A 22419-nucleotide genomic window follows, 5' to 3' on the forward strand; every position below is an offset into this window, starting at 1 on the left:
TTTTGGGGGGGGGGGTGTTCCTCAAGACCATTTTGGGAAGCATTGCTGTAGTCCCACATATCATTTTCACAAACACACATTTGGCTTTCCATGAAGTTCACAGAAATATTACAAAGTTACTACATACTTATGTGTTTTAGTGCCAAAACAATGTTTACTTTTGATCAAAAGAATGCAATTAAATTTTATAATATACTAAATGAATAACACTATTTTTAATACCATGTTTAGTTATTTTGTGTGTAAGAAACACACATCCCTTGTTGTGGGTATCCAAATCACTGGAATGTTATTAAGTCTCAATGTCACATGGAGGTTTTTCTTTTGGTTGTTTTGTTTAAGATTGCTTTTCAATTCTTAATAGCTTACACATGAGCATCATCAATATTCCCAGTGCATGCATTTTCATTTATAAATTCTAACCAGGATAAAATACCGTGCTGAAGTTGTGTAAACTACCAATTTGTCACTTTAATTTGCTGGTTGTAGGTGAAGGTAGGAAAAGGTGAATAGATTCTACACTTAAAATGGAGCTAGCCAGGTAAATCAAAAATTTGGACCAGGTGAAGGGCCTAGTCTTAGGGCCATGGGAGTTGGGAACATTTGGACTAAGCATTACTGTAAAACGTTTCCTCAAACCTCCTTCCCCAAAATACTGAGATTTAGGTGAACTGTCTAGTGTTTCTCTTTCATAGTAATACGTGACAAGATTAGTAAACCAGGCCCTTACTGCTTTACAAAAAAGCAGCTTCAACCACCTTTTTCTAGAAGCAACAGTGCCCCTCATTAGTTTTATTAAGAGCACAGTATCAAACTCCCATTTTATACCTTTTGTGAGATATTCAGAAAAATTAAAAAAAAAATCTATTCTTTTTCTAACCTAGATCTGTGTGAAAGTATTACTTAGCTTCATTGATTGCCCATTGAACAAAGGATTAAATATAAAGTATTACTGGTGTTTGATTATTACTAAGCGTTGTGTAAAATTAGGTGATAAGATACTACATATGGGACGGTTTCCTAAATCAGGATTTTGTCTCCAGCTGGAGGCAAAGTGAGCATCAAACATAGAAGAGCATCTAAATTTTAAGGGTCCGTGTCCCACCTCAGACTTTGGGCAATGACCAAAGAAATGATTAAGAGGAAGATTCATTTCTACCAGTTGCTGTCAAACAAATATGAGAACTAGCTGCTAGATGGAACACAAAATGCAAAACTGGTTACAACAAGTATTATTTAAATCATGCCAAACTAACGAGTCTTAGGAGATGCACAAAACGTGCACCACAGCAAAGAGTGGGTGTCAGCAAGTCAGACGGCAGAGGTGGGAGGCTGAAGTTTGGTATATGAATGAGGTGTTTTTGACATCCCCTAATACAAAAGGATGCTGCCAAAACATGAAGTTCAACATATCACCTACACTTAAAGTAGAGGACTGTAACATTTTCCTGAGAAATCATACCAGGTCTGGAGGTTTCATCGAGTACAAACATGAACAAATTAATCGGCTTTTGCCCTTTCCTTCCCTTTCAGGTATGCCTTGTAGAAAAAGCTACAGAACAGGAGCAGGTAACTGAAGTACATCACAGATGAACAGAATATGTTCTCCCAGGTGCTTGGGCACGTGCCATCCTGCATCCAGGAGTGGACCAGGACATTTACTGCCAAGCCCATCACCATCTGTAGAATCTGGGTGAGCGTGATGAACATGGCACAAAAGCGGGGCACGTGAAGCTGCGCAGCCCGCAGGGCATAGTAGGAGTACATGACCGCATGGACGCCGTAGTTCATGGTCATAAACCAGCCACCTCCAGCCACCATGTCTTTGTAGGTATACCAAGTGTACAGGAGCACTGTGATATGGTGGTACCAGTGCAAGAATATCAGTTTCTGTTTGCGCAGCACAATAAAAAGCGTGTCACCTGTAGGTAGAGAGGAGAGGGAAACAAGTTACTAGGGCTGAACTGCAAGAGGCCAAAGCAAGCATCGGAGGAAAACGGTACCAAGCCACAGCAAACAAACAAGCTCTAAAGAGCTGGTATCATCACAGCCAGTGTAGCTAACAAAAGGAGCTGGTGAATAGGAAGATTCACTTAAGACTAAGGAAGTACATGGTCACCGGCTTTTATATACTTTTTTTCCAACTCATTTTCCTCCTTTTATAAATTGGATTCCCTTTCCATAAGCCCTAAACCATGTACAAAATACACAGACATTATGAATTTTGCAAACTGTTGATTAAAGGGCTCCCATACATTTCACTGGCTTCCTCAGTCTAGGACCTGAATAAGAAGGCTGCAAGGAGCTGCAGAAGTTCAAAGGAGCAAAAGACTGACCAATATGAAGAGAAAATCGGTGAAATGGGAGTGCAAACATTGGCAAGTGCAATACGAATGTGAGTATCTTGCAGTGCTTTATCTTTCACATTAACATCTTAGGCTCTGCTCCCCTGCAGTATCTGACGAGGGAGGACACTGGTTACATTGATGCTCCAAAGCAGTGGTACCTGTACATCAAATAAACCCTTCAACAGGATAAGGGGGTCATTACATGGAATAAGTCGATGATTCTATCTAATGAAGCTACAGTAGAAATATTCAAAGTTCCGCTCACCTAGTTCTGGCACTTTGCTTATGACAAAAGCATATGCCCAGAACTTGCTCACAGGTCCTTTGTAGAAACCCTGGTCGCACACAGACTGCTTGAATCCACTGGTGATTAGAATATGTCCCATGTACCATCCTGTCCGTAAAGCGCCAATAATACTGCAATTAAACAGAAAGAGGGAGAGGAGAAAGGAAACCAGTGAATCCCAGCTACCCAAGTAATTAAAAAAAAACAAAAAAAAAAACACACTTTGAAAAAGTAAAAGTGCACACATTCTCTCCATCCTAATCCCGATAGCAGTACACATATTACAAACTGCCTTATCTGCACAGAAGTAGGGCAATTTTCAAGTAGCCTAAATTTTATTTACATCACTAACCCATACAATCTAAAGTGTTTGTGGTGGCTTACAATGAAAAAAAAACAAAACAAACACAAGACATTAAGGGGGGGGGGGTCTTTTACTAAAGCTTAGCTCGTGTTATCTGCAGCAGGGCCCACTATTTCTATAGGCCCTGCTGCAGATAACTCGAGTTGAGCTTTAGTAAAAGACCCCCTAAAAAAACAAGAAATAAACATATTAAAAATAACCCAAGCTTTATCAACCTAATATGTATTAAACAAGTCCGAGTTCTTACCTAAGCATATACTGAGATCTATTTAAAAAACATAAATTGAACACAGACATCTATTTCATCCCATACACCTGCTGAAAAAAGAAAAGTCTTAAAAATCTTTTCTTAAATAAAACCATGCCCTGCACTGTTCTTAGAAGATACAGGTAAGCAATTCCACCAACTCAGACCCACAATTCCAAAAATTGTTATTCTTCCAACCTTACGTCACATACAGAAGGTATTTCCAATAAGGATTGAGCAGAGGATCTTAGAGTCCTTGATGTTTTTTGAGTTTTCAACAAAGCAAATATTTGTGGCAAATCAGAATTAGTAATAATCAAACACCAGTAATACTTTATACTTAATCCTTTGTTCAATGGGCAATCAATGAAGCTATTGAAAAATTGGTGAAATATACATCGTAACGCAAGCATCCAGCGAGTACTCTGGCTACTGAATTCTGTGTAACTTGCAAGGCCTTCAAAGTATATTTCAGTAATCCTGCTAGTAATCCATTACAAAAATCGAAATGAGGAATAATCAAACTCTGAATTACCATTTGAAAATTCAAGATGGCCAACAATTCCTTCAATGAATGCTTCTCAACTTACAGAACACAGTTTGAATAATTTTCAAAACCTTATATATATATTTTTTTTTTTTGTTACATTTGTACCCCGCACTTTCCCACTCATGGCAGGCTCAATTTTAAGAATCCAAAATAACTCCATGATTCCGGATTTTATTTAAAATGGGAAATGAACCATCTCCCATTTTGAAACAGTCAGGATCATTTGATGGATGACATGACAGTAAAAAAAAAAAAATACAATTTGCATTTTATTCAAATTTAACTTCAATTGATTGCCCAAACAGTTGAGCAATAAATTTGTTGGTTTGTCTAATTGAGGAAATTCATGCACCATGAGACCAAAACAACTGTGGTGGTTATAAAACGTGATTTGAATTGATATTTCTACAAAGATATTCTCCAGTCCAGCGTTTTAAAAAGGATCTTCAGTGTTGCACTCTATGGTCTATACAAAGGATTTGGTATTGAAAGTTTTAAATGACTAAAATTCTTTATCGAGTATCTTCATCCAGTGTAGGGATATTCATATAGACATGGGGTTTTGCCTCAACTAATTCACAAGCGTTTTTGCTGACTTGTGATCTGGATTTGACTCTTGATTAGATAAAAATGTCCAGCAAAATGATTAAATGAATGTGATGGGTGATTGGTATGAGTGAAGTAAGAGTAAACTTATTTTTTATTTGTTACTAGTAAATAAGGCCCGTTTCTGACACAAATGAAACGGGCGCTAGCAAGGTTTTCCTCGGAGTGTGTATGTTTGAGAGAGTGTGTGTGAGAGTGACTTTGTGAGAGAGACAGATTGAATGTGTGTGGCTGCAAGTGTGTCTGTGAGATTGACAGTGTGTTTGCGTGGGTATGTGAGCGAGAGTGTATGAGAGTGATAGAGTGTTTGACAGTGACTGTGTGACACATAGAGAGTGAATGTGATCGAGTGTGAGACATAGCATGTGTTGTAGACAGTGTTAGAGACAGAGAGACAGTGAGTGTGTGAGAGAGAGAGAGAGAGTGTGTGTGTGTGAGAGATAGTGTGTGCGACGGAGATACATCCCCCCTCCCTATGTTTGCTGGAAGGAACCCCTCCGTCTGCGTCTGCCACTGTGTTGTCGCAGGACCCCTCATCTCCCTGTCTGGTTAGTCTCCCCCCCTCCTTTCAGGTCTCCCTGCAGCCCTTCTCTCAGGGCTGTGGGTCGCCCCTCCCCCTTCACCTGTGCTGTCAGGACCCCCTCCTCCGCCTCCATCGGTGGTCTGTGTACCTGTTCTGGCCCTCATCCTCCCCCTCCTTGTGCCTGAACTGTTGCTTAGCCTGTGGCAACAGTGGAGAGAGCTGTGCAGGACCTCCTCTTCCAACCCCCTTGTCATGTTTGTACAGTGCTTTTTTTGTAGAAAAAAAAGGTGCCGGTACTCATTATGGGCGGGGTCACCACATATGGCTCCACCCCTATGATAGCCACACCCACATTAACCTCACCCCCTACACCAGCCATGGCGCATATAAACAGACATCATTGAAAATATTACAGTACTATAGGAGAAAAAAATATCGTGATTTTTTTCATTATAAATAATCAATGTAAGCTCTTACAGCTCCAGTATACCCAGTGCAAAATAAGACAGCCAATGTAAATTCTCAAATTGGACATATTACAAACACTAAAATGAAAATAAAATGATTTTTTTTCTACCTTTGTTGTCTGGTGACTGTTTTTCTTTCCATATTGGTCCCAGTCTGTGATTCTGCTTTCCTTTGTTTTCGCTTAACTCTTCTGTGCCATTTGTCATTTTTGTCTCCTTTTTCTTTGCTTTCTTCAATATTTTTCAGGCTCTCTCTGTCCAGATTTAATTCATTCTTACTATCCATTCTTTAATTTCCTTCATCTACCTGTGGCTTTTCATCTTTTCCTCACCCTTGTTCTCCCCATGCCCTTCCTCTTATTCTCCAGTCTTTCTCTATTCCCCTTTTCCATCCAGCAGCTCTGCTTTCTCTCCCCTATTTCTTTCTGCATTCTTCCATCCAGCGTCTTCCCTCTTTCTCTCCCCATCTTTCCGTTTTCCCTCTCTCTCTCCCCATCCTTCCATCTGTTTTTCCCCCTCTCTCCCCAATCCTTCCATCTGTTTTTCCCCTCTCTCCCCAATCCTTCCATCTGTTTTCCCTCTCTCTCCCCATCCTTCCATCTGTTTTCCCCTCTCTCTCCCCAATCCTCCCTCTCTCTTTCCCCATCCTTCCATCTGTTTTTCCCTCTCTCCCCAATCCTTCCATCTGTTTTCCCCTCTCTCCCCCCATCCTTCCATCTGTTTTCCCCTCTCTCCCCAATCCTTCCATCTGTTTTCCCTCTCTCCCCAATCCTTCCATCTGTTTTTCCCTCTCTCTCCCCAATCCTTCCCTCTGTTGTTTTCCCTCTCTCTCTCCCCCCAATCCTTCCCTCTGTTGTTTTCCCTCTTTCTCTCTCTCCCCAATCCTTCCCTCTGTTGTTGTCCCTCTTTTTCTCTCTCCCCAATCCTTCCCTCTGTTGTTGTCCCTCTTTCTCTCTCTCCCCAATCCTTCCCTCTGTTGTTTTCCCTCTTTCTCTCTCTCCCCAATCCTTCCCTCTGTTGTTTTCCCTCTTTCTCTCTCTCCCCAATCCTTCCCTCTTTCTCTCTCTCCCCAATCCTTCCCTCTGTTGGTTTCCCTCTTTCTCTCTCTCCACAATCCTTCCCTCTGTTGGTTTCCCTCTCTCTCCCCAATCCTTCCCTCTGTTGGATTCCCTCTTTTTCTCTCTCCCCAATCCTTCCCTCTGTTTTCCCTCTTTCTCTCTCTCCCCAATCCTTCCCTCTGTTGTTTTCCCTCTTTCTCTCTCTCCCCAATCCTTCCCTCTGTTGTTCTCTCTCCCCAATCCTTCCCTCTGTTGGTTTCCCTCTCCCTGCCAAGTTTCCCGCGAACGGCACGAAGTCGCGACGCACGCGGCACCAGCCCCTATTTCCGGCCGCTGCTGCTTCTCCTGTTGAGCAGCAGCGGCCGCTACACAAAGAAAAAGTTAAAAAAAAATTGAAACCTGGCTGAAACGCGGCACCCCGGCACTGTAGACAGCCATTAGGCATTGCCTGTTGCCCCACAGCCGCTCCTCCTCTTGCCTCTACGTCACTGCCCCTGGAGGAAGACCCTGGAGGAGCGCAGTGACATAGAGGCAAGAGGAGGAGCGGCTGCGGGGCAACAGCCAATGCCTAATGGCTGTCTACAGTGCCGGGGTGCCGCGTTTCAGCCAGGTTTGAAGTTTTTTTAAAATCTTTTTCTTTGTGTAGCGGCCGCTGCTGCTCAACAGGAGAAGCAGCAGCGGCCGGAAATGGGGGCTGGCACTGCGTCCGTCACGGGGCGGGGGGAGCAAAAAAAAGGTGCCGGTACGCCGTACCGCTGCGTACCGGCACAAAAAAAGCACTGTGTTTGTAGAGAAAGAAAAGAGGGAAAAAGAGGAAATGTGGCAATATGTTTGTAAAAAGGAAGAGGGGCACCGCAGGCAGCGACCAGCTGTCAGCTGTGCAAGTGTAAACAAAACAAAACAAAAAGGAGTTTTGTGCTGCCTGTTCAGTCCCAGCTCGTATTCGCTGCTTGAAAGGACAGGAGGGGAGAGTGCACAGCAGGAGCTGCCTTACTTTGGCAGATGCCAGCTCCCTCGTTAGTTCCACATTCAGCTGCCAAGGCCACCGGAGAAAACAGAGGGAGGAGAAACGGGTGCAGAACTCCTCCAGCACATGTGCACAGCAAAGCGAGTGACGCTCCTCCCGAGTGACCCCTTCACCTCTGACGCTCCTCCCTTCTTCTATTTGACTTCCCTGATAGGTCCCTCATTCGGTGTGACGCTCCTCCCTTTTCCTGTTTCAGTTCCCTTTGATAGGTCAGAGCGGTGCAGCTGTGACGCTCCTCCCTTCTCTGATAGGTCAGGGCAGGGCAGAGATGTACTCTGATAGGTCAGGGTGGGGCAGAGATGTAGTGTGCTTAAAAATGGTTACAGAGCTTCGAACATACGAACTGTTGAAGCCTCAGAGTGTACTTTAGAACGTTGAGGGTGCTTTTTATGTGCAGATGGGGCGTAGCCTAGGGAGCAGATGGGCGTGGCTGAGTGCCGGTCTATGACTGAGGATGAGTAGTCCCAATAGTCTAGCCTACCAGGAGGACAGGAGTTCAGGGCTTCACTGCCACAGATGGAGTGAGCTTCAGAACTCTGAGGGGGGAATTTTATTTATATAGATATTTGATTCGTGATTGCAATATTTTCATGTAGTTAAGATTTGTGTTCTGGAGCATATATGTAGAATACTGTTTATGAGTTATCAGCTCTGGTTTATTTTTCAATGTCCCAATTGTTGTAATACATATTTGTATAACTACACATATGTATCCATATATCTATTTTGTGTAATCCTCAGTATATTTTTGTAACTTGCTTGTCATATTTGCTCATTTTTATCTATAATAAATATTTCCACTTTGAAATTATTCCTCCTTTGGAGACAGCATGGCTAGGACCTTAGGGACACATTAGGTGCAGTCATACTTCTTGCAGAACGAGTCCAGAGTATTACTTGGTGATTTTCTGTTATTGTATTTGCGCCTTCAGTGCTTAATTGTATTTTTTGGAAATAAAAATTTTAAAAAATTGCTGTGAAGATTGAACCAGATAATGAGAGCTGACCATTTACCTCATACAACCGCAGATTCCTACATTAAGGCACAAGTGGGGAGAAGAGGCTACTGTGACCACACACATGATGAACTTACACAAATCAGTGCAGCATGACCACCATTAACATTTAGGGCTTCTGATTCCAAGGATTTATGGTATACATTGTAAATTCACATGTATTTTCAGGCCAATTACAAGCCTTGGTTATGCATCACAAATTTAGGTACATATAGTGGTGTGCTGGTAAATTTTTAACAGGCTCTCTCCCCGGATATAGCCAATCCTGTAATTTGGGGGGGTAGGGCACAGAGGTAGACTGGTGGCCCCAGTCTACCTCTGCGCTCCCCCCTCAAACTGCAGAGCTGGCTATGCCTGGGAAGAGAGCCTGGGGGGGGGGGGGGGGGGAGGAATGCATTACTAATCTCCAGAAAATAAAAAAAGAAAAGAAAAACATTTTAAATGCTCCCAGGTTCCAATCTAATTCATGTTTAATGTAGGATAAAATGCCATAAATAAGTAAATAGATAGAAACTCTGAATGTTGAGCACCTGATTCTCATAACATGATGTCTGTTTTAGAAGCCCTTTACCACGAGAAAAAAAAAACAATCTCTGCACCAACAGGGTTAGGGTGTCCCTATAACCAGCCCCTCCAAATGACACCAAGATTTACAACAAATTACTACTCTATGAAAAGTCATTCCCTTATTATACTTCCTCTGTGTACATCTGAATGCACAAGCCAGCATGTTTGAAAATACAACTTTTTTTTTTTCAGTATCCTCCCCATCCTCCTATTCCAGACCTCCTTCCTGCTCTCCCGAGCTGCAGGGTTCCAGCACATACCTGAAGGCAGCCACCTTGGTGGTCTAGTGGATTCTTCGGGGCAGGAAAGATCCCATCTTTCCTGCCTGCTGCCGGCACTGACCCTCCCACATCGCTCTTTAAAATGGCTGCTGAGACTTGCAAGGACAGCCTCGCAAGACTTCAGCGAAAGTCTCGCAAGGCCGCCGCTGGAAGTCTCATTAGCCATTTTTAAAGAGCGATGCGGCAGTGGGAGGGTCAGCGCCGGCAGGAAAGACTGGGGATCTTTCCTGCCCCGAAGAATCCACTAGACCACCAGGGTGGCAACCTTCAGGTATGTGCTGGGACCCTGTGGCTCGGGGGGGGAGGAGAGGCAAACCGGCTCGCCCTGCCTCAACAACTGGCTCGCAAAATGTTACAAAAATTAACAACCAGTTCTTGCGAGTTGGCTCCAGCACACCACTGGGTACATATATGATATGACCTTGTTAAACATGTTAAATTAGTATACCTTCTCTCAAGCCCTCATGATTCTTAACAATCACACTCCCCATTCAATCTCTTGCCTCATTCATCCCCTGCCCCTTCATCCTCAGCTGCCCCTTCCTGTCTTAAGAGTCCATGAAAGAGTTATCAAAGTTTTGAACCCCCAGCTGAAGGACAGAAGCCATGGTTCTTAGAAGTACTGAATTATGTATCACCCTCCACCTGCTGTAGCAAAAAAAAAAAAAAAATCCAAGCATTTGTTTTCATTGCATACTACTTAATAGCTTTGGGCTGCATGGTGCAAAAAAAATTGTGTTGCTCTGCCATCTGGCATGTCATGAAGCTTATGACAGACCACCACAGCACTTCCTGCACTATTGCCCCGATGCTCAAAAGTAGATGTGGGCACTAGAGACTCAGAGCCGAATGCTCAGAGCCCGTTAGAGTGTGAAATAATGAGCTCACTGGTTCTGGGCCTCCCACATTACTCCCCAATGCTCAGCAGGCAGCGTGCCAAACAAGGGCGCCCCTCCTGTGGCAAATCCTACACCAGCTCAGAGCTGGCATTAGGGTTTGCCATGGCATTGGAGAGGAATGAGGAGACCCCCAAAGATGAGGGCCTCATGGTGCAGTGGACCCAGACCCCCCCCCCCCAAAGACGTAATCCCCCCCTTCCTCAGCCAGGACCCTGACCCCTCCCCCTTCCTGAGGGCTAGCCCTGGTAGACTAGCGGCAGCCCTCAACATATCTCAAAGAAGGGAGGAGGGACTAGGACTCCCTCCCTCCTGCTGGGCACCCCCCCCCAAAATTGCAGCGTCTTGCCATGCATTGGGCAGGGCTTAACCACTATATAAGGGAAAAGCTTCCTAGAGCTGGCAACAGCTCTAGGAAACTGGCATCGCTACGTTGTGGCAGATGTTTTCGGTACTGGATTGTGCATTTTATACTGTGTGTCATTTTCTACTGACATTAGTGCTGCTTTATATATGATTATCACTTATTTTGGTTTTTTGACTAAGCAAGTGTTGGGTACAGACTCCGGATGCAGGCCTCATGACCAAAATACGATTCCTGTTGAGTCTTGCTCACCAACCAATAAAGTTTTTGCTCCACACCACTTGCTTTGGGGCTTTGCTGCCTTTGCCGTTTGTTTGCTTGCTTGATGAAACAGTTTGTTTCTTCTTCTTTGTGTTCGTGATCAGTATGATATATGCAGAAATATTCTGAATAAGCATACCTAATGGACTTTTAACTCTGCAGGTTAGCGGAGAAGTACTCCTCACAGCTCTGTTTAAATTTATCACTTCCCACGTCTGCTCTTCTCCTGTTTTATCATTGCACAAGGGTGGGAAGATGGAAACAGCAAACTGCAGATGTTTAACATCAGTAGCAGGTAGGGTAATAGAAGCAATAACTGTTAATCCTTCAGTATTCTAGAATGTACTATAATGGGGGAGGGGGCCTTTTCAACCAATATGCCACAAGAGTCACCACTGTCCAATGTTCTGGTCCAGACTAGCAGCTGGGCCCTTGTCAACATTTTGTAGCAATGTGGTGCTTCTTAAGCATGCACCTCTTTTCTAAGCACCTATATAAGTCGCATACCTCTTCTTCCTAGCTACAGGATGAGCCCTGGCGTGCAGGATCATTAATGGGACAGCTGAGCCCTGCTTTCTGCAGTACACACCCAACCTCACACTTTTCCCCTCCTGAACCTCCAAGACCTTCCAGCATCTGCTGCAGCTTTCAGTGCTTACCTTCTTTTGGCCAAGCGAATCCTGTCCAAGTCCACACTGCCTAACCTGTAGAGGCTTGTGTGCCACACATTAATTTAGGCGCAACATGAGCTTGAAAGGGTTGGAAACACTGCCTGAACAGGTCTCTAATGTATTTTCAGTTCTGTCCATATCTTAAATACGACCTCTCAAGGGTGGAGCAGGGATGGATGGGACCTTTTCCGCTAAGAGCTGTCCCATGGTTGTCTAGACAGGATCTAGGAGAGATAATTAAGTGAAGTCCACCCTTGATTCGGTGGCCCTTGCTTATCTGGGGCAAGATATGAGAGAAGTTCTTTCCGGGGTGTATATATTTTCGCTTTGCTCCCCAGTTTGGGCCAGGAACGCAGGACACTGCTTATCGTACATGGGAGGACATGGGTCTCTGCAAACTAGTACAGTCACAAAAGAGAGGGAATACAGCATACAAAAGCAACCAAACGAACAAACAAAGCAAACACTGGGCCTTCAGGATTGAGAAAAATGTAGTTCTTTATTTATAACAGAGACCCGACACGGTCCGTGTTTCGGCGTATGAACGCCTGCATCAGGGGTCAAAGGACTCCTATAGGTCAGCAAGATAATAAGTTGACAGAGATGTGGAATAAACAATCAGGTTATATTACCTCTTAAAATAAATGCACTATTGAGTGAACCTCAGAAGCAGAGATAGGACTGTGTCTTTCAAGGAGCTATGCAGGAAACACGGGCTCTCCCCCTTACAAGCCTTTCAATACTATCAAGTGCGGAATTTCATCACATGAAGGGCGCAGGGAGAGCTTTGTTTACCAGAAACAGGGTTGGAGCCTGGGTTGATGGAAGGGGGGGGGGGGGGGGGAAGGGGAAGCATCTCGAGACTATATGGGGCTCTGCTTTCTTACAATAGCCCTGTGGAACACTATCTGACTAAATGGGGAACTGCCTTAGGGGTGATATATACATTTCCACAGTGGAAATTGGCATTTAAATCCCTGCTTAGAGTCTCGGTATCTAGTGCCATGGTTGAAAGTGGGCATAAAATACTATATTGCTGGTACTATAGCCCTCAACGTTTAGTTAAAATGTTCCGAACGGGGTCAGCCTTGTGCTGGCGACAATGTGGTGCAATAGGAGATATGTTTCATATTTGGTGGGCCTGTAGACATGCACAGCGCTACTGGGCAGGGGTATTGAAATTTTTATGTGAGGTGACTGGGGTGAACTATCCAATGAAAATGGACCACTGTTTGTTGCATTTTAAGCCAGTGGGAGTTCAGAACTCTATACATCAACTTGCTGCTCAGTTGTTTGTAGCAAGCAAGTTGGTACTGGCAGCGGCCTGGAAACAACCATCTCTTCCGGATATACAAGCAATTTTGTGTAAGTTGGACTATATTTGCTTGATGTCAAAACTTACGGCCTTATGGACAGGACGTTTGTTGCAACACAATAAAACTTGGGATCTTTATGAACAATGGTCATCTTCTCAGAACGCCTCTGTCTAGTTGCATATACAGAGTGAAGGGGAAGGTTGAGTCGATGGAGTTAATAGGGAGGGAGGGGAAGGGGTTGAGGGGAGGGATGAGACAAGAACATACGAATATGTTATGAATGGCTATTGTATATTACCCTTTAAAGTTCGTATTGTTATTTAGTTTATTATTGAAAACATTGTTCCATTGTTCTTTTCCTTGTCCTATTCCCTAACGATACTTTGACTTTGTCTTCGCTTAACTTCTCACAATGTAATCCATAACTGATTTGTAACAAATCGTATTTCCATTATTTACAATGTATTGTAAGCCACACTGAGCCCGCAAATAGGTGGGAAAATGTGGGATACAAATGCAATAAAATAAATTTTAAAAAAATACTACCTCTCCTCAGTGACAAGGAAAAAGCACTCACACCAGAACCAAGGCAAGTACACAACAGAGCAAAAATGGATTTAAGATTATCTGCCCTCTTTCTAATCCGCACCCTCAATTCTTTTCACTTACTCTTCTCCTGCTTCTGTAAGAAAGTCAATTTAATTCTCCTTCACTTGCTAACATGCCTGACAATAATTTGTCATCCTTTCAATGCCCCTCGTTATTCCTCCCAACCTAACAGGCGTTAGAAAGAATTATACATAAAGGCATCAAGAATATTTTTCCATGGAAAAAAAACAACAACTCTCCAAATTTAATGGGTCAGGATCAAAATTTGGCATGTGGGAAAAGCTAGTAAAAACAAAATTTCAAAAACAAGGCCAATTAGATGAGTCCATAGATCTAATTCCCACCCCCACCCCAAAAAAAAAAATCACACACTTATGGCCCAATGCAATTCTATGGGAGACCAATTCCAGCTTCTGCAACACAGCAACAGGTATAGGGAAAAAGCAGTTGGGGAATTGCTCCTTTTAAAGTGCCTACTAACATCCACCCCCCCCCCCCCCCCGACACACACACACTATCCACACCCTTCTCTCAAGCAAATGTGTACAGCGAGGACATAGCTATAAACATTCACGGAAGGGTTGAAAATCATTCCATCAGCCACGCTCCCATGTTTTCTACCCTTAGTTAAAGAAGATGTTTAAGGATCCAAGATATTTATTTGGATTTATTTACCACCTTTGAAGGAATTCACTCAAGGCAGTGTACAGCAAGAATAAAAGTCAAGCATAAGAATATTTAGGCCCCCATATTACTATCCATAGGGAGAAACTAACTAATGGGCCGATAATCAGAAGCCTTGCGCTATTCCATACCATAACCACACCAAACTTTTCTCTTCCCGTCTGAAGACTCATATTTGGAAAAACAAAATATGAAAGCGCAAAACCCCTAAGAGAGAAGCTTCATTGGCTCCCAATTAAAGAACGTATCGCGTTCAAGATCTGCACGATTGTTCACAAAATCATCCACAGAGATGCCCTGACCTACAAGCTACACCTCATGGACCCCAGAAATGCTAAAAGATCAGCCCGCAAATTCCTTAATCTACATTTCCCCAACTGTAAAGGATTAAAATACAAGCTAACACATACGACTAGCTTCTCTAACATGAGCACGCAGCTGTGGAATGCACTACCAACTGACTTGAAAATAATCACCAAAATAACTAACTTTCGCAAATCTCTGAAAACCTCTCTCTTCAACAAGGCCTACAACGAGAATCCATAGCTTAATTATAACACTTCACCTTATTCGGAAAAACATCTTTCTATAATTGACCGCTTAGATCTTTTTTCTCATCCTTGATCTTGTTGTAACACTAATTGTTATCTGTTACCCTAGAATGGCGATGCCATAACAGGTCTTTGTAAGCCACATTGAGCCTGCAAATAGGTGGGAAAATGTGGGATACAAATGCAATAAATAAATAAATAAAATAAAATAAAATAAATAAACAACGCTCTAAAGTTAGAACGGGAACAGCACAGGGCTAACTACCCTATGATCAGGGCTAATAGTATGCAAATTTAAGTACACCATTAGCTCTGATCATAGGGGTACTTCTGTGGGAGGACTGTGTCTGGGCATGTGCCCAAGGCACAATTCTCCCGCAGAAGTTGTTTGACAGGTCTGGGATTTTCTCCTGGATCTATCATGCCTAAGCCTGCACCCCTCCCCCCCAAAACAAGGTCTGGAGGTCCTCCCCCACCCCCCAAGACACACAAACCCTGATGGTCCAGTGGGACTGCTAGCTTCACCCCCCTCCCTATCCACCAACATGAACTAAAATGCCCTGGTGGTCCAGTGAACTGCTATCCCCCCCTCCCAATGCTTCCCTCGCTTGTGGCCTACCTCGTTGTAGTAGTCTGAGAAGGGAGGGACTACCACTCCATCTCTCCTCTTCAGGTGCCTCCTCAAAATGGTAGCACCCTGCCCAGTGCATCCTGGGATGTGCTAGGTGGGGCTTAAGTCCCATATAAAAAGGTTAAGCCCCACCCAGCCCCGCACAACCCAGGTAGGCCATGGGCAGGAGGGAGCATAGCAGTCCACTGGACCACCAGGGCATTTTAATTCATGTTGGCGAGTGGGGGTGAAGCTAGCAGTCCCACTGGTCCACCAGGGCATTTTGGCAGGTGGGAGGGGGAAGCTAGTGGTCCCAGGGTTTTTGCGTTTTGTGTGTGTGTGTGTGTGGTGGGGGGGGGTTAGGTTTGACAAGTCCGGGAGAAAATCCTGGACGTGTCAAACCTCTTCCAGTGGGACTTCCCCATTTCTCCTTTGCTCTGCAAACCCTAATGTAGGGTTTGCAGCAGGAGCAATGCCCTTGTTTGGCACGCTGCCCGCTGATCATTAGTGAAACGTGGACGCTAGTAGGGAGCTATTGACCTCTAGTTCCTACGTTTGCTTTTGAACATCTGGCTATAAGTCAGGCCTTCTGAAATAACAGTCTTGTTCTAGTGTAGACTAGTTCTGCTTCAATGTTTACACTGAACTACATAGTACAGTGATCACTAGACCTCAGGTGTCACCTACCCAAGCTGAGTGACACTGCTTCTGTTTGACAGTGTCATTGCCACTTCAAGTTGTATGAAAAACTGCTTAAGAATTCCAGTATATGCCTCCTGGTTGATCCGATTTAGGTCATTAGCACCACCTTTTCTTTATGTGCAATCCTTTCTATGGCTTGTAATCTTGTCTGTTATGAAGTTTTAGACAATATCTTTACTTTTGAGAATATTAGGTTTTTACATTTACTTTTTTAAAATTCAGATACCTTTGTTTTGGAATTTGTTGCCAGAAAATGTGGTAAAAGCAGTTAGCTTAGCAGGGTTTAAAAAAGGTTTGGCTAATTTCCTAAAATAAAAAGTCTATAAGCCATTATTAAGATGGACTTGGGAAAATCCTTCTAGGATAAGCAGCATGAAATCTCTTTCACTGATCTGGGATCTTGCCAGGTACTTGTGACCTGGATTGACCACTGTTGGAAACTGAGCTTGATGGACCTTCAGTCTGTCCCAGTATGGCAATGCTTATGTTCTTATGCAATGTAAACATTTGAGGTAGTTTAGTTTGTTGCCTATACAGGATAAACTGGAAAAGATCAGGTAATTAGATACCCAATTTTTCTGAGTGTAAATCACCCCCAAGTAAAACTGGCTTATAGTCTGATACTAGGGTACATTTTTACACACTTCTTCAGAGGTCTCTCCACCTCCCCCCCCCCCCCCCCCCCCCACCCCATTCAAAGCAGCCAACAGCATAATATACCCTCCCCTTGAAAACTTTCCACTGCAAATTATGAGATTTCTATAAGTACTGGAATAAAAGAATACATTAAATATAACCTTCAGTTTCATTTCTCTCTCATTTTCCAATAAAATTCAGGCTGAACACAGTTCTGCTGCCATTGTCATCCCAGGAGACAGAAACAAGGTGTACTTAATATGTAGACCCTGCCCCAGTGTCACCCACAGAAGACGACATTGCAAAACCAACCCATTACCTAAACAGAGCCAAGCTCAGGGACCACAGAATCAATGGCAGACGCAGTTCAAACTTTCGCCTCTCCTTCATGACATACTGGCCTCCAAATATTAGAGCAGCATAGACCATGGAGAAGACAAATGACTTGTTCCTGTAAAAGAAAAGAAGGCAACTCCATTACTTTCATCAGCACCAGGGGCAGAAACAAAAACAAACAAACAAAAAAGTTAACTGCATGGGAACAATAACTATTGAAAAGAAATAAAGATGAGAACAGAGCCCAGTTTCAGTCTGAAGGTCTACAAAAGTAAATGAAGGAAAAGAGCAATAGTCATGACACCTCTATAGCACCCTCTTTCTCCAGTTATACCCACCTACATTTTTTTTTTAAAATCCTTTTTATCTTACAATCGTACTTAAGATATACATAAAATATAAGGTAACAAAGAAAAAGACAGACACATGGAGGGGCATAATCAAACGGAGACGACCATCTCTAAGGGCGCCCATCTCCAAGGACGACCCAGCGAAGGGGTGGGGAAACAGTTATTATCGAAACAAGATGGGCGTCCATCTTTCATTTTGATAGTACGGTCGGGGACGCCGAAATGTCAATATTTAGGTCGACCTTAGAGATGGTCGTCCCCAATTTTCGGCGATAATGGAAACCGAGGACGCCCATCTCAAAAACGACCAAATCCAAGGCATTTGGTCATGGGAGGAGCCAGCATTCGTAGTGCACTGGTCCCCCTCACATGCCAGGACACCAACCGGGCAACCTAGGAGGCACTGCAGTGGACTTCACAAATTGCTCCCAGGTGCATAGCTTCCTTACCTTCGGTGCTGAGCCCCCCCCCCCCAAAAACCCACTCCCCACAACTGTACACCACTACCATAGCCCTAAGGGGTGAAGGGGGGCACCTACATGTGGGTACAGTGGGTTTCGGGTGGGTTTTGAAGGGCTCACGTTTACCAGCACAAGTGTAACAGGTAGGGGGGGGATGGGCCTGGGTCCGCCTGCCTGAAGTGCACTGCACACACTAAAACTACTCCAGTGACCTGCATACTGCTGTCAAGGAGCTGGGTATGACATATGAGGCTGGCAAAAAAAAAAATTTTTTTTTTTTTTTTTTTTTTTTTTTTTTAAGGGTGGGAGGGGGTTGGTGACCACTGGGGGAATAAGAGGAGGTCATCTGGTCAGTTTGGGCACCTTTTTGAGGCTTGGTCGTGAAAAAAAAATAGACCAAGTAAAGTCGACCAAATGTTCGTCAGGGCCACCCTTCTTTTTTCCATTATCGGCCGAGGACGCCCATCTCTTATGCACGCCCCAGTCTCGCCTTCTCTATGCCTCCAACACAACCCTGTGAACTTTGGTCGTCCCCGCGATGGACTGCAGTTGAGGACGCCCAAAATTGGCTTTCGATTATGGCGATTTGGGCGACCCTGAGAGAAGGACGCCCATCTCCCGATTTTTGTCGGAAGATGGGTGCCGTTCTCTTTTGAAAACGCCCCTGAAGGTTACTTATGTTTAATAAATTATTGTAAACAGCTTAGATATTAGTATATCAAAGGTGAAATGTGAAAACTAGGTTGTTAATATTATCCTTTAGTATGCAAATCCCTGGGACCTGGGAGGGGGATGTGCATATATGTACAGTGGGGGGGGGGGGTTATTTTCACTAAGTGCTGCTCAAATGTCTGGCCACAACCCCATGTTCACAGCTGCAGTGATGCCCATGACCCCACTAAGTATTTCATTATGTAGTGCACACCCAGGTTGTAACTCCTAACACAGCATGTGATGTCTGGGGTCACAACCACAGTTTGAGAAGGGATGCGCTTTGTCATATAGCAGATTTCACAGGTACCTATGCACCTTAGCTTTTCTTTATGAATTTTTCTCGATCAACCCGGTAGTTTCTTGAAAAGTAGAAAAGAAGGGCAGTGGCATACCTAGTGTAACTTTTTTTTTGTCTGAGGAGGCTGTTAAAAGATTTTTTTTTCTAGGAGGAGTATTTTAACCACCGTCATTGTTTATTTATTAGGATTTATTTACCGCCTTTTTGAAGGAATTCACTCAAGGCAGTGTACAGTAAGAATAGATCAAACATGAGCAGTAGGCAATTAGAGCAGTAAAAATATTTGAACAACGATACAAGTATGGCATGGTATACTGCTTAACTATTTATATTATAAAAAATAGCCTCAAAAGCCCAGGGTACCTTTAGAATAGGACACCAACTGCAGTGGCTAACATCATAGGCTCCTCCACCTTCCAAAAACACCTACAGAGTAAAAACTTCTCAAATACTTTTATTGGAAGAAAAAGTCTGTAGTAAAAAAACAGAAGGAAGGGTGATAACTCTAACAAATTTTGACTTAAGTGCTCAAATATCCACAATTATAAGTCAAAATTTGTTAGAGTTATCACCCTTCCTTCTGTTTTTTTACTACATCAGGGTGTGCTAGGGAGGTAAGATTCCTAGACATAGATATGACTACTTCATGGAGCACCTGGCCCAGGAACCAACAAGAGTGGGTGCTATTTTAGATCTAGTCCTTAGTGGAAAGCAGGACTTAGTACAACAGGTAACAGTGTTGGGTCCGCTGGGAAACTGTGATAACATGATCAAATTTGACTTAAATGGAGTGCAGTCACTAAGGAAATCTACTGTAGCGGCATTTTCAAAAAGGGTAAATATGATAAAATGAAAAAAAAAAAAAAGGTTAAAGCTGAAAGGCTCAGCTGCAAAGGTTAGGACGTCATTTAAAAATACTATTTTGGAAGCCCAGACCAGATGTATTCCACATATTAATAAAGGTAGAGAGAGCAAATGACAGCCAGCATGGTTACAGGGAGAAGTGAAAGCCTACTACAGCCAAAAGAACATCTCAGAATATGGAAGAAAAATCTGAATGAAGAAAGCAAGCTGCAACATAAGCATTAAGTTAGATGCAAAGCATTGATCAACAAGGCCAAAAAAGAGAATACAAAGAGAAACTTTCTTCTGAGGCAAAAACTCAGTAATAGCTTTCAGGTTTATAAGAAGCAGAAAGCCTGTGAATGAATCTGAGGAACCATTAAATCATCAAGGAGTAAAAAGGATATTCAGGGACCGCAGGGCCATAAGCAGAGGCTGAATTAATTCTTTGCCTCAGTCTTCACTGAAGATGTAAGATCTACTTGTACCAGGGATGGTTAAGGGAAATGATACAGAGGAAGTGAAAAACTGTGAACCTGGAAGATATACTGAGCTCAATCAACAACTTTAGAAGTAGTAAATCACCTGGACTGGATGGTATACACACCAGGGTACTGAAAGAACTCAAATATGAAATTGTAGATCTGCTATTAGTGATCTGTAACCTGTCATAAAATTGTACTTAGTACCTGAAGACTGAGGGTGGCCAATTTTTAAAAGGGGACGCAGGTGTGACCTGGGAAATTCAAGAGCAGTAAGCCTGACATCAGTGCCAGGCAAAATAGTGGAAGCTATTATAAAGAATAAAAATCACTGAACACAGACAGAATCAAACATGTCTTGCCTCAATTTGATTCATGTCTTTGAATGCGTGAACAAACATGGATAAAGGTGAGCTGGATGATGTAGTGTACCTAAATATTCAGAAAGAATTTGACAAAGTACCTCATGAAGGACTTCTGAGAAAATTAAAGAGGCAATGTTCTACTGTGGATTAGGAATTGGTAGATGGATAGAAACATTTTGGAATGCCCCAGGGATCTGTACTGGGACCAGTGCTATTTAACATATTTATTACTGATCTAGAAGTGAGAATGAGTGAGGATTAAGTGCAGATGACAAAAATTATTCAAAGTTGTCAAAATGCATGCGGATTGTGAAAAATTGCAGGAAGACCTTAGGAAGTTTGAAGACTGGGCATCCAAATGACAGATGAAATTTAATGCTAACAAGTGCAAAGTGATGCACACTGGGAACAATAATCCAAAAATTTAAATTTATTTGCTTCTTGAACTTAAGTACATAAGTATTGCCACACTGGGACAGACCAAAGGTCCATCAAGCCCAGCTTCCTGTTTCCAACAGTGGCCAATCCAGGTCACAAATACCTGGCAAGATCCCAAAAAAGTTCAATTTTTTGCCGCTTATCTCAGAAATAAGCAGTGGATTTTCCCCAAGTCAGTTTAACAATGGTCTATAGATTTTTGTTTCCTTTTTAATTTGTGTTATATTCTGTACATTATTATGTTTTATTCACTTTACTGTTTGTAAGCCACATTGAACTTGAGTCTATTTTGGGCTAATGTCATGAATGAATAAATGAATAAATAAAATCAGTTATTTGATTCTAGCTTCCACTCTAGGAGTCAGCACCCAAGAAAATCTAGATGTCAGACAATATGCTGAACTTTTCAGCCCAGTGTGCGGCAGTGGCCAAAAAGCAAACAGAATGCTAGGAATTATTAGGAAAGGGATAGAAAATAAGATTATGCCTCTCTCTCTCCATGGTGTGACCACACCTTGAGTATTGTGTGCAATTCTAAATCACAGTATCTTAAAGATACAGCTGAATTAGAAAAAGGTTCAAAGAAGGGCAACCAGAATGATTAAGGGAATGAAACTCCTCTCATATAAGAAAAGGCTTAGGGAGGTTAGGACTCTTCAACTTGGAAAAAGATGACTGAGGGTGGATGTAATAGAGGTCTACAAAATATTGAGTGATGTAGAACGGGTAAAAGTAAACTGATTTTTTTTTTACTCTTTCAAAGAGTAAGACAACTAAGGGGCTTTCAAGTTATGTGGTACTACTTTTTACAGGAAGAAATATTTTTCCACTCAATGAATAGTTAAGCTCTGGAACTTATTGCTAGAGGATGTGTTAGTGAGAAAACGGGTTTCTCAGGTTATCATGTCAAGCTTCTTTTTTTTTTTTTTTAACACCTTGAGACGCCTTTGGTACTTTCATAATTTCTTGGATATCTTCTCTTTACATACTCTGCCTCATGCATTTCTTATCTCTGTATGAACTATTGTAACTCAGTTTACTGTGGTATACCTATACACCACCTCCACCTACAGACCCTACAAAATTTTCAGCCCGCATTGACTTATAAGTGCATTCACTCTGCAGCTGCTCGGTACCTTTCCACTCTCATCTCTCCCTACACTCCCCCCCCCCCCCCCCCCCCGGAACTCCGTTCACTGGGTAAATCTCTCTTATCCGCACCCTTCTCCTCCACTGCTAACTCCAGACTCTGTTCCTTTTTATCTTGCTGCACCATAGGACTGGAATAGACTTCCTGAGCCGGTACGTCAAGCTCCATTTCTGGCCGTCTTCAAATCTAAGCTAAAAGTCCACCTCTTTGATGCTGCTTTTAATTCCTAACCCTTATTTTATCATCCTCACTTTAATATTCCCTTATCTCTTATTTGGCCTGTTTGTCTGTCCTAATTAGATTGTAAGCTCTGTGGACCAGGAACAGTCTCTTCATGTTCAA

General features: G+C 43.0%; 1 protein-coding gene across 3 annotated transcripts in view; it reads right to left on the reverse strand.

Moving 5' to 3' along the window:
* Window positions 1-336: 336 nt before the first annotated feature.
* LOC115470328 (elongation of very long chain fatty acids protein 6-like) overlaps window positions 337-22419 on the reverse strand; it is a 55488-nt gene continuing 33405 nt past the window's right edge. For all 3 annotated transcript variants that reach the window (XM_030203373.1, XM_030203375.1, XM_030203376.1), the window contains 3 exons: window positions 16960-17091; window positions 2614-2765; window positions 337-1922 (listed from right to left, as the gene is read on the reverse strand). In XM_030203373.1, coding sequence (XP_030059233.1) covers window positions 1501-1922; window positions 2614-2765; window positions 16960-17091 — 706 coding nt within the window. In that variant the 3' untranslated portion in view covers window positions 337-1500. The remainder of the gene's footprint in view (window positions 1923-2613; window positions 2766-16959; window positions 17092-22419) is intronic.

The sequence above is a fragment of the Microcaecilia unicolor genome, chromosome 5 (assembly GCF_901765095.1).
Source record: "Microcaecilia unicolor chromosome 5, aMicUni1.1, whole genome shotgun sequence".
Taxonomy (NCBI): domain Eukaryota; kingdom Metazoa; phylum Chordata; class Amphibia; order Gymnophiona; family Siphonopidae; genus Microcaecilia; species Microcaecilia unicolor.